General features: G+C 45.6%; 1 protein-coding gene across 14 annotated transcripts in view; it reads right to left on the bottom strand.

The window, feature by feature from the left end:
• Positions 1 to 17,614, bottom strand: part of GRIN1 (glutamate ionotropic receptor NMDA type subunit 1) — an 83,560-nt gene that overhangs the window by 34,414 nt on the left and 31,532 nt on the right. For 10 of the 14 annotated variants that reach the window (XR_007769981.1, XR_007769979.1, XR_007769978.1 and 7 more), the window contains exons 4-5: positions 12,066 to 12,128; positions 11,242 to 11,342 (exon numbers count right to left, since the gene is read on the bottom strand). Coding sequence is in view for 8 of the 14 variants with exons in the window: in XM_050926318.1 (XP_050782275.1) it covers positions 11,242 to 11,342; positions 12,066 to 12,128 (164 nt within the window). In the remaining 6 variants the exon portion in view is untranslated. The remainder of the gene's footprint in view (positions 1 to 11,241; positions 11,343 to 12,065; positions 12,129 to 17,614) is intronic. The other 4 variants (XR_007769982.1, XR_007769980.1, XM_050926321.1 and 1 more) reach the window with 1 other exon arrangement.

Raw genomic sequence — 17,614 nt, forward strand, 5'->3', positions numbered from 1 at the left:
TGTGGTGTGAGGCCTCCCTGAGTGCGTGGGTTTGACTTTGGCTGTGAATCGGAGGACTTGTGCTCAGTGTGTTTTCTCTCCCCCTTCACTCTCCCTGGCTGAAATCACAGCAGGAAGGAGCTACATTGAGACTAGAATCTGTTTGGGGAAAGGCAGAATTTACTTGTCATTAATACGGAAAAGAACTTCATCCGCCACCCACTCACCCAACATCAGACCCAGAAGAGGGAAGTGATTTCCCTATAGAACCCAGACCGGCATTCATGGGCACTGCCAGTTCATCATCCATCATCATCGTCATCGCACCATGCCCTGGTCAAGGGCACAGACCCCCATTGTGGTAGGCACCGGACAAACATGGAGCGAAAAGGCTGTCCCTGCCTCGGAGAGCTCCCAGTGCAAGTGCTATTCTGCCATTACTGCCTGCACTGCGCTGCACAGCACTGCACTGCACTGCACTGCCTGCAAAGCCTTGCCCCTAGGAAGGACATCATCACAGCAGCAAGCAAGGGAGCTTGACTGACAGGCTGGGTTAATTCCCAGACACAACACGTTCCGGCGGCAGCGTCCCCAAAAGCCATAGGGCCCAAGCAGGAGTCAAAATGCTGCCTGGACCCATGTATGCCTGTTTCCCCTTCTCTGATGGGGATGGATGACTTCCTGGCCCTGATCCTGAAAAGTGCTGAGCACGTCCTCCAACAGCTGGGAGTCCTCAGCTTCACTGACATTCCTAGGGACTGAGGGAACGTGGCATGTTCAGCACCTGGCAGGTTCGGGCTCAGTGTCTGCAATTTGCTTTGAGAAATGTGAAGCGCTACCAAAGGGCACAATTCGGGTTTCCACAAAGGCCTCTTTCCACGGCTAGGGTCCTGTGATGGGCCTCACAATGGATGTCAGTTACAACCCCTTTAGAACAGTGCACATTGGTATTATTATACATGAGAATTAAGCCCTAATTCAGTGTCGGTGCTTATCAACAATGCATAGGCTGGGATTATGTGAGACCAGGAGGCCCTGAGTCCTGCCAGGCTGGGATGGCTGGGTGACAGCCCTGCCTTCTCTAGCTTTAAATGTCTTGTTTATGTGTTTGAAAACTCTGAAGATTCCTGTTACTACAGAGGAGGCTGTTACCACAGAGAAGCCCCTTACTCTGTCTCCTCTGCTCCCATTCTCTGTCACTGTGGACAACACCCCATCCTCCAAAACTCACAGGCCCATTGCTGGGGCCTCACCAGGTGCCAAGTGTCTGTAATGGACAAAACCCATCACTGAGCAGCCAGGAGAGGAGGCTGCTGAGAGTGATGCTGAAGTAGAAGTGGCAGGGGCAGAGGGGGAATAAGACCACTATTTCCATGGGATGATATTCCAGCCAGCCATGAGCCTGGGCCAGGGGATTGATGCATTTTTTGCTGTGTTTAGTGTGAGCTTTCTTATCATAGAATACCAGGGTTGGAAGGGACCTCAGGAGGTATCTAGTTCAACCCCTGCTCAAAGCAGGACCAATCCCCAGACAGATTTTTGCCCCAGATCCCTAAATTGCCCCCTCAAGGATTGAACTCACAACCCTGGGTTTAGCAGGCCAATGCTCAAGCCACTGGGCTATCCCTCCCCCAACTTCTTGGCTTTTTTTCTCCCACCTTCTAGCAAAGAAATAACCTAGCAACCAGCAGAGGCCATGCAACCGCCCACTGCCCAAAACAGACTTGCTCCTTGGCAAGAGAACTGTCCCTGGGGCAGCATCCATCTGTCAGCTGGGGCGAGGGGAGAAGGAAAAGGAAGCACAACCAGGGGAGAACTGGTGGCGTCTCAGGAAGGCAAGGGCACCCTGTAATTCCACTTGTCGCTCTTGTTTCCAACCAGCTCATCAGCAGCCCTTCAATAATCCATCCTGCCCAAAATCCAGACTCACTAGGGCTAGGGGCTCTACTCAGTTTAGCCTGATTGTAGCTCATTTCATCTTACTTGATTGACCTGTCTCTAAATCTGGTGATTCACCCTTGTTAAATCCACGCTCCCAGGTGCAGCTGAGGCAGCTCATGCCAGGGATTGACCCAGGGGCCTCTTGAGCCAAACACAGGAGCTAGCACGGCTGCAGCTGCCCAGGCAGTGGCTGTACCACGCTCCCAGCCTGCGTGCATTGGGCATGGCAAGAGGGGGGATAATGTGCACTCTCCTGCAGCTAGTCATAAATATTGTCCCTACGGTCTAACTATTCCTAATATACAAAACTCTTCTGCACATCTGGAAGTTCCTCTTTTTCCCGTTGTAAACATTGGATCTGGACTTGCTGTTTCCAGTCAGTCAGCACCAGGCTTTTCCAGGATCAGCAAATACCCTGGAAACAGCACTTGCCTCTTCAGCTATTTACCATGATCCTTCACTTTGTCTTCTCCGATTCACCGCCACCCATGGGCTCGATCCTGCTCTCTAAGAATCAGGGCGCGTCATCGACTTCTATGGGGCCTCTTATCTACCGTCAGATCCATCCCTACCTTTCACTTATTCAGACGCTTGCTTGCCATGGTTACATTTCACTCTTCTCCAAATTGTCTCCCTTAGTGTACACACACCCTCACCCCCCCCACCCCCCACAATGCACTGCTAACATCCCCCTTACCAAATAAAGATGAAAACACCCTGTAGGTTTTCTGTTTCTTTACTTTTTCACCCTATTATGATGAATACAAAAAAAATCTGTATAATGCTGTGAATGTAAATTTTGCTTTACACAGATTCAGTAAAGCACAATCTCTGCCCTGAACAGCAGCAGCCTAGCAGAGGGAGGAGACATTACTGGAGAAGAGAACTAGGTAGGATAAACCCTGGTCTCGGTGGGTTTTAGAGAGAGATTGGAAGGAGTAGGGAAAGCAGATGGTAGATGTAAGCCAAGAGTGGGAGCAATGAGATGGAAGGATTGAGAGGTGCACAGAGCATGAGAGGAGGGAGCTGGAAAACATGAGGTCAGAGAAATGGGCAGGGGCAAGGTCCTGCAGGATCTAGAAGGTGGGTGGGATAAGTGTGAAATGGATGGGGCCAGAGGTCAGAAACCAAGGGAGGGATAGAAGAAGAGCTGATGGGACCAGAACAGTGGGGAAGGAGAGATGTTTAGTAGGTAGAGGTGAGAAGTGGGGAAGCCAGGGAGGAGAAGGTAATGATGGTCCAGATGAGAGCTGACCAAGGCACAAAGGAGGGCATTAGCTGTGGAGACATGGAGGATGGGGTGCTTTTAAAAGGAGTGAGCATGCGCCTTGGAGACAAGGAGGGGCGGAGCACACAACAGTGGTAGAAAAGGGAGGTGAAGGAATGGGCTCAAGAGGAAAGGCAAGATACTCAGAGTTGGAGAACATGAGTTCCAGTTGGTGGTGGGACAGCACGAAAGAGATGCTGGCGAGGCTGCTGGAGACATGCTGAGATGATACTAGGTTTGGTGGTGGAAGGGGCAGGGAAAGCCATGCGGGTGAGTGAGGTCACTGACGGGGAAGCTTAGAGAAGACAATGAAGAAGGGACTGAGGAGCGAAGGAGCCAGCCAAAAGCACAGGAGCAAGCAAATGGAGCTGAAAACTGGAGAGTGAGTGGGAGTTTATAAGGGGCGGTTGGAGTGTGTGTGGTGTTCTGCTTTTGTTTGGGTTTTTTGGTTTTTGTTTTCCTTGACAGGAGCTTAGGCGGGAAGGCTGTGACAGATTCAAAGGCAGCAGTGGTAGTGACCCACGGAACGCAAGAGCCAGAGAAGATGTCTGGATATGGAAGCTGTGGGATGTACATTATCCAGGAGCAGGGACCTGAAAAGAACTTTATTTGTATGAAATGCCGTTGATGGAAGAGAAGATCCAAGTGGAAACTATGGTTGAGTTTTGAAGGTGATTAGAGCAGATGATGGAGGGATGGAAAAGGCTGAAGCGGAAAAGCCAAGACTCACAGATGCTAACTGGACTGAGGGGCTCTGAGGGGAGGTTGCTGGGTGAGGAAAGAGGCCAGTGGCAGCATGTCACTGTGAGAATCAGGCAGAGGAAAAACTCAACTAGTGAAGGAGCAATAGAGCTCAGGAACAGGTCTGCGGAGTTGAAGAATGAAGAAGGGGCACAGCAGGCAGTAACAGAAGGAGGGAGGGCCAGGGAGAAGAGAACAGAGGCTAGTCCCATAACAGGAGGGGAAGAGTCAATGGAGACAGCCAGAGTTCAGAGCCTCAGGTGGATACAGGATCACTCACAGAAGATTGCAAGGGGAAAACAAAAAACACGATGACTTGCAGCCAGAAAGAACAGGAAAAAGGCCAGACAATCACACCAAAGGGCAGGTCTACGTGACTGGTGACTCCCTACTAAGAACAGACAGGCTGGTCACCAGAGCTGGTCTGTAGAACGGAAGGGTGCACTGTCTGCCAGCAGTTAAGATACGGGGTGTGGACCTGAAGCTGAAGAGAATCCTAATGGGAGTCGGAAAGAATCCACTGATTATCCTTTGTGTGGGAGCAAATGATACTGATAGATTCTTGCTGGAAATGGATACTCACGTGATCTTCAGTGGCATCCTACCTGTCTCTAGAGGAGAAGAATGAAGGCGAGACAAGATGGCTCAGGCAATGGTGTTATGAGGAGGGAGTTGGGATGCTGGGAGGCGTTCATGGATAGAGGACTGTTCTAGAGGGATGGACTCCACTTGAGTAGGGATGGAAATAGACTTCTTGGATGGAGGTTTGCACAACTGATTAAAAGAGCTTTAAACTAGGAACTTGGGGGAGACAGCTGGGAGATGCTCATGTAATCTTCTAACATTGACTTTGAGGAAAATCAAGTAAGAAAGGATACAGCAGTGGAGAAAGGAACACCAGTGCGTAGGAAAATGAACATTTAGAGGAAAGATGGTGCTGATACCAATGGAGCTAAAAGTCAGGTAGGCGATACTGGCCACAGAATGACTGTACCTAATTGGGTGAGGAATCTGGGTGCAGCCAAGCAGAAACAACTCAGATGTCTGTACACCAATGCAAGGAGCCTGGGTAACAAAATGGAGGACCTAGAACTATTGGTGTGGGAAGTGAAACCGGATATTATAGTGATAACAGAGACATGTGGAATAGCAGGCATGAGTGGAGTACAGACATTGAAGGGTATGTGCAGTTCAGGAAATAAAGCTAAAGATGCAGGAGTAGAATTGTATATTAATGATGAGGTGGACTGTAAATAAATTAGAAGTGATGGTCTGAATAAAACAGAGTCTGTTTGGGTCAAAAAAGCTTTGGGGAAGAAAGCTACCAGAGGCTCCCCTGGGATAATGCATGGGTTATGCTACAGATCCCCAGGATCCGATTTGGATACGGATAGAGACCTGTTTAATGTTTTTAATTAACTATATACTACCAGGAACTATAGGAGATTTTACTTTCTCAGATATAGATTGGAGGACAAGTGCTACTAATAATAGTAGGGCCCAGATTTTCCTGGATGTGATAGCTGACAGATTTCTTCACCAAATAGTTGCTGAACCTACAAGAGGTGATGCCATTTTAAATTTGGCTTTGGTGAGTAGCAAGGACCTCACAGAAGAACTATCTCTAGAAGGCAACCCTGGTTCAAGTGATCATGAGCTAATTCAGTTTAAACTAAATGAAAGGATAAACAAAAATAGATCTGCAACTAGGGGCCTTGATTTCAAAAGGGCAAACTTTAAAAAATTAAATGAATTAGTTAGGGAAGTGGACTGGACTGAAGAACTCAAGGAGTTGAATGTGGAGGATGCTTGGAATTACTTTAAGTCAAAGTTACAGAAACGATCTGAAGCCTGCATCCCAAGCAAGGGGGAAGAATAGTAGGGAAGGGTTGCTGACTAAGATGAATGAGCAAACATCTCAACCAGGTGATGAAGAGAAAGCAGAAAGCCTACAAGGAACGGAAGACGGGATGGATCAGCGAGGAAACCTACCCCTTGGCGCTCGCAAACTGTAGGGAAAAAGTGAGAACTGCCAAAAGCCAAACACAGCTGGACCTTGCAAAGAAAATTAAAACCAATAGTAAAAGGTTCTTTAGCCATATAAATAAAAAGAAAACAAGTAAGGAAGAAATGGAACCACTAAGCACTTAGGATGGGGTGGAGATTAACGAAAATCTAGGTATGGCCCAAAGCTTAAACATATATTTTGCCTCTGTTTGTAATAAGGATAATGAGGATCTTAGGGATAGTGGCAGGGTGGTTAATAGAAATGAGAAGTAGAAATGAGGATATGGGACTAAGTCAGGAGGCCCAGATAATCTTCATCCAAGAATATTAAAAGAACTGATACATGAAATTGCAAGCCTAATACCAAGGGTTATTAAAGAATCTGTAAAATCAGGGGTCATGCCCTGTGACTGGAGAATTGCTAATATCATACCTATTTTTGAAAGAGGAGAAAAAGCGATCTGGGACACTACAGACCTGTTAGTTTGACCTCAATTGTATGGAAGGTCTTAGAACAAATTTTGAAAGAGAAAGTAGTTAAGGACAGAGGTAAACAGTAATTGGGATAAAATACAACATGGTTTTATGGACAGTAGACCATGCCAGACCAATTTGATCTCTTTCTTTGAGAAGATAATTGATTTTAGACAAAAGAAAGGCAGTTGATCTAATTTACCTGGATTTCAGTACGACATTTGATAAAGTTCCACATTGGAAATTATTAGTTAAATTGGAGAAGATGGGACTCAATATGAGAATGGGAAGGTGGATAAGGAACTAGTTAAAGGGGAGACTACAATGGATCATACTGACTGAACTGTCCTCAGGGCTTGGTTTTAGGACCAGTCTTATTTATTTTTATTAATGACCTTGGAACAAAAAGTGGGAGTGTGCTAATAAAATTTGCAGATGACATGAAGTTAAGAGGTGTTGACAATATGGAGGAGGACCAGAATATCATACAAGAAGAGCTGGTAGAGCTTGAAAACTGAAGTAATAGAAATGGGATGAAATTTAATAATGCAAGTACCCTTCAATATCTGTATTTAAATATTGTAAAAGGTACAGGACACATTTCATGTCTCTCTCTCTGAGGTGGAAGCACTGAAACCAGTCCATATCTGTTACATGACATGGTGTTAGAAGTGAAGGCAGTTGAACTGGTGCCTGAGGAGAACAGAAACAGAAGGGAACCAGGAACAAATGTTGCAAACAGAAGTAAACAAAAAGAACAAATGTTGCAGGATCTCACCAACATGGCACTCACTCTTCAATGCCCCAGAGAGCTTCATATCTGACAGATTTTCAAAATGGACAGACTAGAAGTAGTATTTTGCAAGATTTCACATTGCAACCAAACTCCACAAGGAAATTGGTGACTTTCAGGTATCCTCTTTAATGTATGCTATGGGGAAGCAAGCACAACATATCTCTGAATCTTTTATCTTTATAGGAGACGGTCACAAAGATGACTATGAAAGGGCTATGGCTATGTTTGATGCACATTTTAAACCTCAGAAAAATGTGATTTATGAAAGGGCATGATTTCACCAGAGACTTCAACAACTAGGAGAATGTGTCAAATGTTTTATCAGAGCTTTACGTGCATTGACATAAAACTTTGATTTTGAGACTGTAAAGTATGAAAATATCAGAGACAGATTAGTCTTAGAGCTTGAATATAAAAATCTTCCACAGCAGTTACTATTTAAAAACAGACCTAACCATACACACAGCTATTTAAATAGCAAAGCAGTCTGAGCTGGTGAAACAAAAAAACCAAAAGCAACTTGCCAAACTTGAAAAAGAAGAAACTAGCTTAGAAGCTGTAAACAGAGCATCGTGAGTGCTAAAAGTAATTATCAGAGGATTCTCTGAGGCTAAGAGAGACAAATTCTAGGCTAACTACAAGGTATTTCAGACTCAATGCACAAGATATGGAAAAAGTCATAGCCCAAGAGAGGTAGGTCCTGCCAAAGGTGCAAGATGTAAAATTTGCACAAAATATGGATATTTTGCAGTTGTTTGCTGCATCAAAGCAATCAGGGAGTTAACTTATAGTACAGACAATCAAGAACCATTTTGGTATTTCAGAACAGCTAGTGATGGACAATGAACCACAGTTCACTGAAGCAGAATTACAGTAATTCCAAATGAAATCTGATTTTGGTCATATTACTAGCAACTCACATTACCCACAAGCAAATGGAAAGGCTGAAGATAGCTAGACAGACAGCCATGAAAATCCTATAGCAGAAAGATCCAATCCTTGCTCTTCTGAGTTACAGATCAACATTGGTAACATCTACTAGATATAGTCCAGCACAACTCCTAGTGGGAAGGCAGCTCAGAGCTGCTGTTCTGACTTTGGAAAAGAACCTATCTCCAAAGTGGCCAGACATGAAGAGAGTAGCCAAATCAGGTAGAAAGGCAAAAAGAGTTTATGAATATTTTTATAAGAGACACCACTCAGTTAGAGAACTGCTGGGCCTAGAACCTGGTAACCATATGTGTGTCAAACTAAATGGAGAAAAAGAATGGAGAACTCCAGCTGTCGTAAAGAACAATAATTCATTGCCCAGATCATATGTGACTGAGAATGACAGTTGAGAGTTCAACAGAAACTGTCAACATCTACGGTTTGTTCCTCAGAAAGAACAGTCAATAGAGCAAACTTTACAGATGGTGGATGCAGAACAAGAAGAATATTCAGAGACTCCAAACCAACCAGAGAAAGTCATTTTAACTAATGTATACACAGATGACCAAGCTGTTAAGTGTTCCTGTCATGTAATAAGAAAACCAGTCTGGTTCAAATACACTTAACACCATGATCTGTACTGAACTTTCAAAGACAGCATGATCATGTAATGGTAGAAGAGTAAAATAGCAAATGGAATGGAATGTTAAACTGTTCTTATACTGTTCAGCCACTAGGTGGCACCATGTGTAATTTATGCATGCTGAGAGCAGCAATCACTGGCAGGGCACCGACATATATTAAAGGTACAAATCTCATGCATCTTTCTCTGGGGTGGAAGCTCTGTAACCAGTCCACATATGGTATGTGACAGAGGTCTCTAGTTAATGTGCCACGCTGGGGCACTGCCTGCTCCCTGGTCCACAAGGTGTCCTCGGCTCAGCTCGCATCTCCCCGTGCACTTAGGGAAAGGTGACCAGAGAGGCTGCTTTGCAGACAATGGTGAGGATGCCTCCAGGAAAACTGGGCCCCATATCCATAGCCATGGGATGGGACCAAACCCTTGACTGAGACTTTCCTGTTTCCTTCTCAGTGTATGTTTTCACTGTCAGCAGATGAGAGTAACTTCAGTATTGGCAGGTGGAGATGAGCGAAGCGGGGAAATGCATGTGTCCAAGTGGGGACATGGAGAACAGCCACAGCAGTTATAGATAAAGAAAAGTGGGAGTAAGAGGCGGTGCCAGGGCATGAGGCCTATGAGAAGGAAAATCCTGGGAGTTGGGGCAGGTAGCAGAAGGGAGAGCTGAGCACTGGCAAGTGGGTGAAGGTCAAGGAGGGCAAGGTGTCTCTCTGTCTCTCATCACCGGCATGAGTAATACAAGCCCTCAGACACCTTGATCACCGGGCCATTTCCTTCATGGGCAGCTGCCATCCTGTTCTTTCATATAACTGGTCATGTCCGACAATTCCTCATACTCCCCAGAGGCCACAAGCACTTTCTGGTAAGGCTGGGATGAATCTCCTAGACCTATGGCTCCTCTTACAAGGTAGCCACGACTGCCTTATACTCTGCCATTTGATGTGTGACACTTTCCCACTGCTGTGTCTCTGTTCCCTGTCTGGACACACAGGGCTCATCAAACCTCCCTACTTCACAGGGCGCTTGGGAGCTTCGTTAATAAATGTCACTAACATGCTTGCAGATCCTCAGATGAAGGTCTAAGGATAGTGAGGTGGCAAAATGTGCAGATGTTACAAAACTACTCAAGTTGGTTAAGTTCCAAGCAGACTGTGAAGAGCTACAAAAGGATCTCACAAAACTAGGTGAACTGGGCAACAAAATGACAGATGAAATTCAATGTGGATAAATGCAAAGTAGTGCAGAGTAGAAAATATAATCCCAACTATACATATCAAATGATGGGGTCTAACTTAGCTGCTGCCACTCAAAAAAGAGATCTTCGAGTCATTGTGGATAGTTCTCTGAAAACATCCACTCAATGTGCAGCGGCAGCCAAAAAAGCAAACAGAATGATGTTGAGAATCATTAAGAAAGGGATAGATAATAAGACAATAATAATAATAATATCAGATTGCCTCTATATAAATCCATGGTACACCCACACCTTGAATACTGTGTGCAGATGTGGTTGGCCCATCTCAAAAAAGAAATATTGGAATTGGAATGGTTCAGTAAAGGGCAACAAAAATGATGAGGGGTATGGAACGGCTTCCGTACGAGGAGTGATTAATAAGACTGGAACTTTTCAGCTTGGAAAAGAGACAGCTAAGGGGGATATGATAGAGGTCTATAAAATCATGACTGGTGTGGAGAAAGTAAATAAGGAAGTATTATTTACTCCTTCTCATAACACAAGAGCTAGAGGTCACCAAATGAAATCAACAGGCAGCAGGTTTAAAACAAACAAAAAAGTATTTTTTCACACTATTCACAGTCAACTTGTGGAACTCCTTGCCAGAGGATATTGCGAAGGTCAAGACTATAACGGGGTTCAAAAAAGAACTAGATAAATTCATGGAGGATAGGTCCATCAATGGCTATTAGGGAGGGTGTCCCTAGCCTCTGTTTGCCAGAAGTTCGGAATGAGCGACAGGGGATGGATCACTTGATGATTCCCTGTTATGTTCATTCCCTCTGGGGCACCTGATACTGGCCACTGTCGGATGACAGGATACTGTCTTGGACCTTTGGTCTGATCCAACATGGCCGTTCTTACGTTCTTATGACTATTACTGTTATTATCAACAACAATGTATTTCTACAACACAGTCGAATTCACGTTTGCCATGCCCCAGAATAATACAGACCACCTCTTCCGATGAGAGAACCACAGCAGCACATGAAAGATGCTTTAGATCTATATGCAACGGAGTGGTCTCTCTGGATTTTCTCTCATACTTAACCATCTTGTTACTGCCAAATCCATTGGCTACTTCTTGCAGACTTATCTTGAAGGACCAGATGTCCTCTGACGTATCCCTGATTTCAATGGGAATGTAGTGGTACAGCATTGGAACATATATGCCTAGCTGTGAAGGGCTGAAGCAGAAGACAGATGGGAAAATCAGATGCTCATTTCCTTACCTTGCAGAGAGGATGATAACCCGAGCCTCCAGCTCCTTCGCTTCAAGCAGCAGTGAAGTCACGTTTTTGGTTCCCGGGTCAAACTGAAGAACTTTCTCAGCCTGTGATTAGTGTGAGCAAAGCTGGTTAGTGGATTGGCCTAATGCTTGCTGGTGAGAGCCATTCTATCTAGAAAAGGTTCAAGAGAATTCATTAAACTGTATACAGCTCTGCTAGATATGGTAGGTTAACTAGGTTTTTTCTTTTTCTTTTTTCTTTTCTTTTCTTTCTTTGTTTTTCTTTCTTTCTTTTCTGTTTTAGGTTTTTTTGTTTGTTTGCTTTTTGGGAGGGGTTTTGCACTGTGCATGCAAACTGAAGTCAATCAAGACCCAAAAAGAGGCGTGCATTGTACAGGAAAGAGAAAAAGGCTTTTGAAATGCAATTGAAAACTCAAACGAGTGTTGTTTTTCAAAAACATGGGAAATAAAAAAAAATATTGCACAGGGTTAACCTTTGGGAGTAAAAGTGAGCATCTTACACCAAGGAACCATTTCCTTTGGGGAGGAAAGGGGGTCAGTTCAGTTTTCAAAAAGAAAAACTTGCAAGTTAATTACTGGTTCACATGCATGTCTCCAAAAGAAATCCTTCTGGGGTCAGCTGGCTACATTTCCATTCTCAAGTTCAAACCAAAACTATGTCAACATAAAAACGTGCTACCAAGAAACATAGTCATGGATCTTTTTTCTTTCTTTCTTTCTTTCCTTTTAATTTTTTTTTTGTGGCTGTGGCTATTTGTCATTTGCTAGTTAGATTGGTGGGCGGCGTGCATTTCCATGCAAATATACCTTGGGTCCTCGCTTGTTGTCATAGGAAAGTTGGTCGAGGTTTTCATAGTTCCTTTTTTTACTCTGATGAATAATGTGCACAGAGAAAATATGTAGACACAGAAGAATATTATAAACAGTTGAAAATGACGTGTAGTAAAGCAATCCAACATCCACCTCCTCCTCCACTGTTTGCTAAAGGGCCTCTATAACGCTGGAGCTCGCAAAAACCATTACTAATAGGAGAGAGTGTCTGGGCTCTTGTGAAAACCTCGAGTTGAAAAGCCACATTGATTAAAACAAGCCTGAACCTCGTGGTTGGTGCGATGCAGTTGTATGTTCCCATGTAGGAGAAGGGATTTTTTTCAGCATGAAATGCATATCTTAAATCCAGAAACAATTTACGTGTCTATAAGGGCTTGAGCTGCTGTAATTCCATAAAATTACGTGGAAGGCCAAAAGGACAAACTGTTCTGTATGGAAAAGTGCTAGATAAATGCAAGGTATTATGATGATGAACTTTTATTATCATTATTCTATTACTGTCTTGTTCACCCTGAATGAGTGTTGAAAGTGAAATGTCTGTCTGGACTTCACATCTGCTGCGGGGATTGGAGGGCTTTGTGGAGCTTTGCTCTCACCCAAAAGAGAGAGAAACACGTTTTCTATTCTGTTCTGGATCAAAGCGTGAATGTGGAAGCAGTGGTGATCACGAGATGACATGCCAGCCTTTACCTGCTGCATGGGGGAAGGCAGGTCACCAAAACACACCTTGGGAATCCAATTACAAAATGGACACCTGCCCTTGGAAAATACAGATATAGTAGAAAATGGTCCTCTCTGCCCAGCACTGTGGGTTACTATTGCCACGGCACACTTGGCAGGCCCTCCACCTGGGGAGCTCTCCCTGACCTCAGTGGGAACACTAGATGTGATCAGGTGCAGGATAGGCACTGTGGATAAAAGCTTTGAACAATAAGTTGGGGAGAAGAGTTCATCCCTCCCTCTTTTTCAGTTAGAGTATTGACCAATTTCCCATTCTCAGCCTCAGAATGCTCAGTCCCAAAGCAGCCAGTGGCACGGGACTTCCCTCTGAGCTCGCCTTCCCTACAGGTTACCTGTGAAAGGACACATAACCCAGAAGGCTGGATCCTGCAACAGCTTAGTACAGAGCAGAGATCATAATACTTGGAGAAGCCAGTGCTTGTGCTGGTAAACATTACAACTGCTAGTGCATGCAGGATCAAGGCTGAGTTGTATTAAAGCTAGAGAAGGATTTAACCCACTCCCTCTAGATCTGAACACTTCTGGGCTTTGAGGGATTCAAAATCTTTCTCCAAATTTTGCAGCATAGTCTCTTGTAGAACAAAATCCCTGATGGGGATCGGCCGTGCGTCTACCAAAAAGTGAAGCAGTAACGCATTGCCCCCCAAGTTATTCCTTAAACATGCATCTGTTTTCATCTCTGCATCTTGATTTGCAAACTGCATTGATTGTCTCCCTCTCTCTGCTCTCAGAGCTGCTTCTTTTAAAGACTTGTTGCTATTTCTCCTGCCTGTACAATGCTTGCAGGTGCTATACAGTGAAAGGATGGGCTCTTCCACTGCCTTTCTCCTCCCTGTTCTTTCCTCCAAATAAATCAGGCAAGATTTTTATTTCCCTAAGAATCTAGAATGTTAGACAGGAACTGCATCTATTGTAGAAAAGAATCTGAGGAAATAAAATATGCTCTGAGCCCAATTCTGTCATCGTTTCGGGCTCCTTCTACTGGTGTCCATGGTAAGAAGTTCCAGCGCTTCTTCTCAGTCTCTCATCGTATCACTTGGCACAGGGAGACAGAGCAACATTACAACAGAGGAAAGCAGTGCCTGGGTGGCAGGAGGCAATGAAAGATTCACTCCTTTCCAGATGCGTTGGTCCTCTCACTCAGGCAGCAGCTAGTCAGCAGTGCACTCGAGCTTCCTGTGTTTCCTATTTCTTTTATTTTCCAGTCTTGAATGACCTTGTGCACATGCCTAGTGGTGACGTCCTAGATGTGGACTGGACAAAAGATTGAAGAGTAGGGAACGATTCTATCCTGGGTCTACAGGCGCTAGACAAGATGGGACCTAACAAGACTTTCCTAGAGCTACAGGTTCGCCATGGTGGCAGAAATGTCATGGGTGCTGTGAATTTTCAGTTTGTTTGTGACTTTGCTTTGTGTCTAGGATTTTCCTTTGTATCCATGGTTTCAGAGTCTGCACAGCTGGGGGGGAGGGAGGGGGTGTCATGCAGGCCATGGCTCAACCACCTTTTCCAACGTGGGGCAGGTGATTCATTAGCACCAGGGCCAGGAAGGAGGCATCATGAGGGGAGAACCATGCCTACACATTGGGGGGATGGCAGAAAGGGAGCCAGGAAAGCCCCAAGGGACAGGACCCACCACTGCAGGTGAGTGCATGGCATGGTCCCTCTGCTACCCACCCCCAGGTCCTCTCACTCCCCAGGGGGGCAGGGCTGGACCCTCCCCTATGTGGTCCCCCCACTTTAAATGGCATTCTGATGCCATTACACACCAGTTCCCTCTAAATCCTTGACTTTTACTACATTTACTGTGACTGTTCAGTGATTTTTGATAAAAAATGCTGTGACAAGCCTGCAACCCCCGTCTCTCCCATCCCTAATTTCTATCAGTTATCTCGTTAGCTGCTCTGGTTCCCAAGGGCTGTTGCTGGGCTCCCCATAGAACAGCAAAGCTACACAAATCATTCCAAATGATCAGATTTCACCTCTTTGTGCATTGTCCATGAGCTGATTGTCATTGTCTTTAATTAATTAACCTAATTAAATAATGTCTATACAGTTCTGAGTCTACAACATGTATTTGCAGGCCGCCCAGACGATTCAGGGGGCCTGGGGCAAAGCGGGAAAGCTGTGGCGCTTGTATTCAGTCTGGGTCTTCGGCGGCATTTTGGCGGCAGGGGACCCTTCAGTCACTCCATATCTTCAGCAGCACTGAAGGGCCCCCCCCACCGCTGAAATGCCACCAAAGACCCGGACCGCTGCCAGACCAGGGCTCGTGGGGCACCTGTGGGGCTTGGGGCAAATTGCCCCACTTGCCCCCCCCCCCCCCAGGCGGCCCTGTGTATTTGATATTTGACATTTAAAATGTTTGGCTGGGACATATGGGTTGTAGGTCCTATGTCTGTTTCCTGATTGGGTGAGTGTATCTCTTAGTATCAAGCATCTGAGGTGAAGACTCATGCTCAGAAATTAAAAATTCACTTTCCACAACTAGTCTCCAGCATTTGCTTAGGAGCTGTGGTTTGCCCAGTGCTCTGGTTTGCTGGCACACTCGCAGAACAGAAGCACAGCAGGCCCGGGACTCAGACAGCACAGAGTCACTTAGCAACACAAATGTACTTTGGGGTCTTTATTGCAATCTTGAACAATCTCTAATAAACTCTGGCTAGTGTTCAGGTGTTAATTGAAATGACTTAGGCTGCTTGCAGAAGGCAGAGCTCCTCAGCCTGACAAACAGCAGCTAGGTCAGGCTGATAGTCACTGGAGATGGGCTTGAACCAAACCTGAAATCCAGCTGTTCACAGAGAACCCAGCACTGCATAGGAATGCTGGGCACAAATGCCTGTGTTAAAATTACTAAACCACCAGAACAGTGTTTGGGTAACACACAGAGCCTGACTGGACTCTCTGTGGCTGTCAGGTAAGATGTAACAGGAAATCCTATTGCTCCCACCAATGGTTTCAGTCCCCAAGAACAAGGGAACATGGAGTTAGAGATAAGAAATTTTACAATGATCAATCGGCATGAATACTCAGCCATCTGCAAGTGGATGGCGGCAGCTTCTCCTTTGTACTCATTCACTGTTCTGCGCCAGATCAATGCTCAGTCTGACCATATGGTTGGGGAAAGGACTAGGGCAGGGCTCAGGTCATGGAAAGGAAGGAAATGGACAAAGGTTCAGGTGCATTAAATGCCCAGGGATCAAACCCTCTGTGACAAAAGGGGCAATCAGAGCCAGAAGAGACTGGGGAAGAGTTGAAGAAACCCTACGTATCACCTCGGTTATGCAGGAGGTCAGTCTAGATAATCACAAGAGTCCATTCTGGCCTTGTAATCTATCAGCCAGCTTCTAGAGTGACCCACATATCACAACAGTTGGTTGGATCAATGGAAACCTTTCCAGCAAAGGAAAAGGGCATGAGATGGCCTGGCAGTTGCCAAAGAAGAGGCAAAGGAGAAGGAGACCTATCACCCAAGAGACTGGTCCTAGCATCTAGAGGAGAGCGTCTGAGGCAGCAGGGGATGTCATGTATTCACTTGAACACAGTGCAGGCCCCCACAGACCCCCACTCCCTCCCCGTGCTCTCAGTGGCTCTGCTTCATAAGTGATAGGCTGACAAAGAGTAGAACACAGAGCTGGGGCAGTACCCCCAGGGCCTAAGAGGACACAAAGGACCAGAATATGGCCGTGAGTGTCATGTTCTTTTGCTGATCCAAAGGCCAGTGCAGGAAACAGCAGGGAGTGGGGGAACTGAGAGAGAATAGTACAGAGTAAGCAGCAATATTTGCCAGTAGCAAAAATCCCCAACAGCTGGAGATGAGAAGGGCTTTGAGTTACTACATAGAATTCTTTCCCAGATGTCTGGCTGGTGGGTCTCACTGATCATCATATTTGAGTTGGGAGTTTTCCCCCAGGTCAGATTGGCAGAGACCTTGGGGGATTTTCACCTTCCTCTGCAGCATGGACAAAGGTCACTTGCAGATTTAAATTAGTGTTGTAAATGGTGAATTCTCTGTCACTTGAAGCCATGATTTGAGGACTTCAGTAACAGGTTAGGGGTCTATTTCAGGGTTGGGTGAGGGTCTGTAGCCTGCAGTGGTCAGACTAGATGATCTCTTCTGACTTTAACATCCATGAGACTTGTGCTGCAGCAAAGAACCCTTATAGTCTTCCTATTCAGGGGAAATTTTTGACTCTAAGAGCCATTTGGGCCATGGAAGAAACTGCCAGAGAAACCATCAGTGGGGATACCCCATGCTGAGAGCATGCACCCCTCTCTCAGGGATGGCCCACAGGTAGCTAATTCAGTGCTGGTCCACTGCAAAAAGAAGCATGTGCTAGATGAGGTGCTTCCTACCTCAAAGGTCTCTCTGAGTCTAAGCAGACTCAACAAGCAATGTCTGCCAATCAACTAACCCACTAATGTATGTGGAGATATACACCTATCTCATAGAGCTGGAAGGGACCCTGAAAGGTCATTGAGTCCAGCCCCCTGCCTTCAGTAGCAGGGCCAAGTACTGATTTTGCCTCAGATCAAAGTGGCCCCCTCAAGGATTGAACTCACAACCCTGGGTTTAGCAGATCAATGCTCAAACCACTGAGCCATCCCTCCTGCTCTGCTTTACTACATCTGGTGGGCAGCCCAGCAGCTGCTGCTATGTCTAGAGCCTAACAAATTCCAGATGTTGCCAGTGCTACACAGCAGGGTCCACAGGCACCACTCACAGGACGGCCCGGTAGGCAGGAAGTGCAGCTACTTTACAGGGCTTCTCTGGGAAGCTCCCA

The sequence above is a fragment of the Gopherus flavomarginatus genome, chromosome 17, assembly GCF_025201925.1.
Source record: "Gopherus flavomarginatus isolate rGopFla2 chromosome 17, rGopFla2.mat.asm, whole genome shotgun sequence".
In the NCBI taxonomy this organism is placed as follows: domain Eukaryota; kingdom Metazoa; phylum Chordata; order Testudines; family Testudinidae; genus Gopherus; species Gopherus flavomarginatus.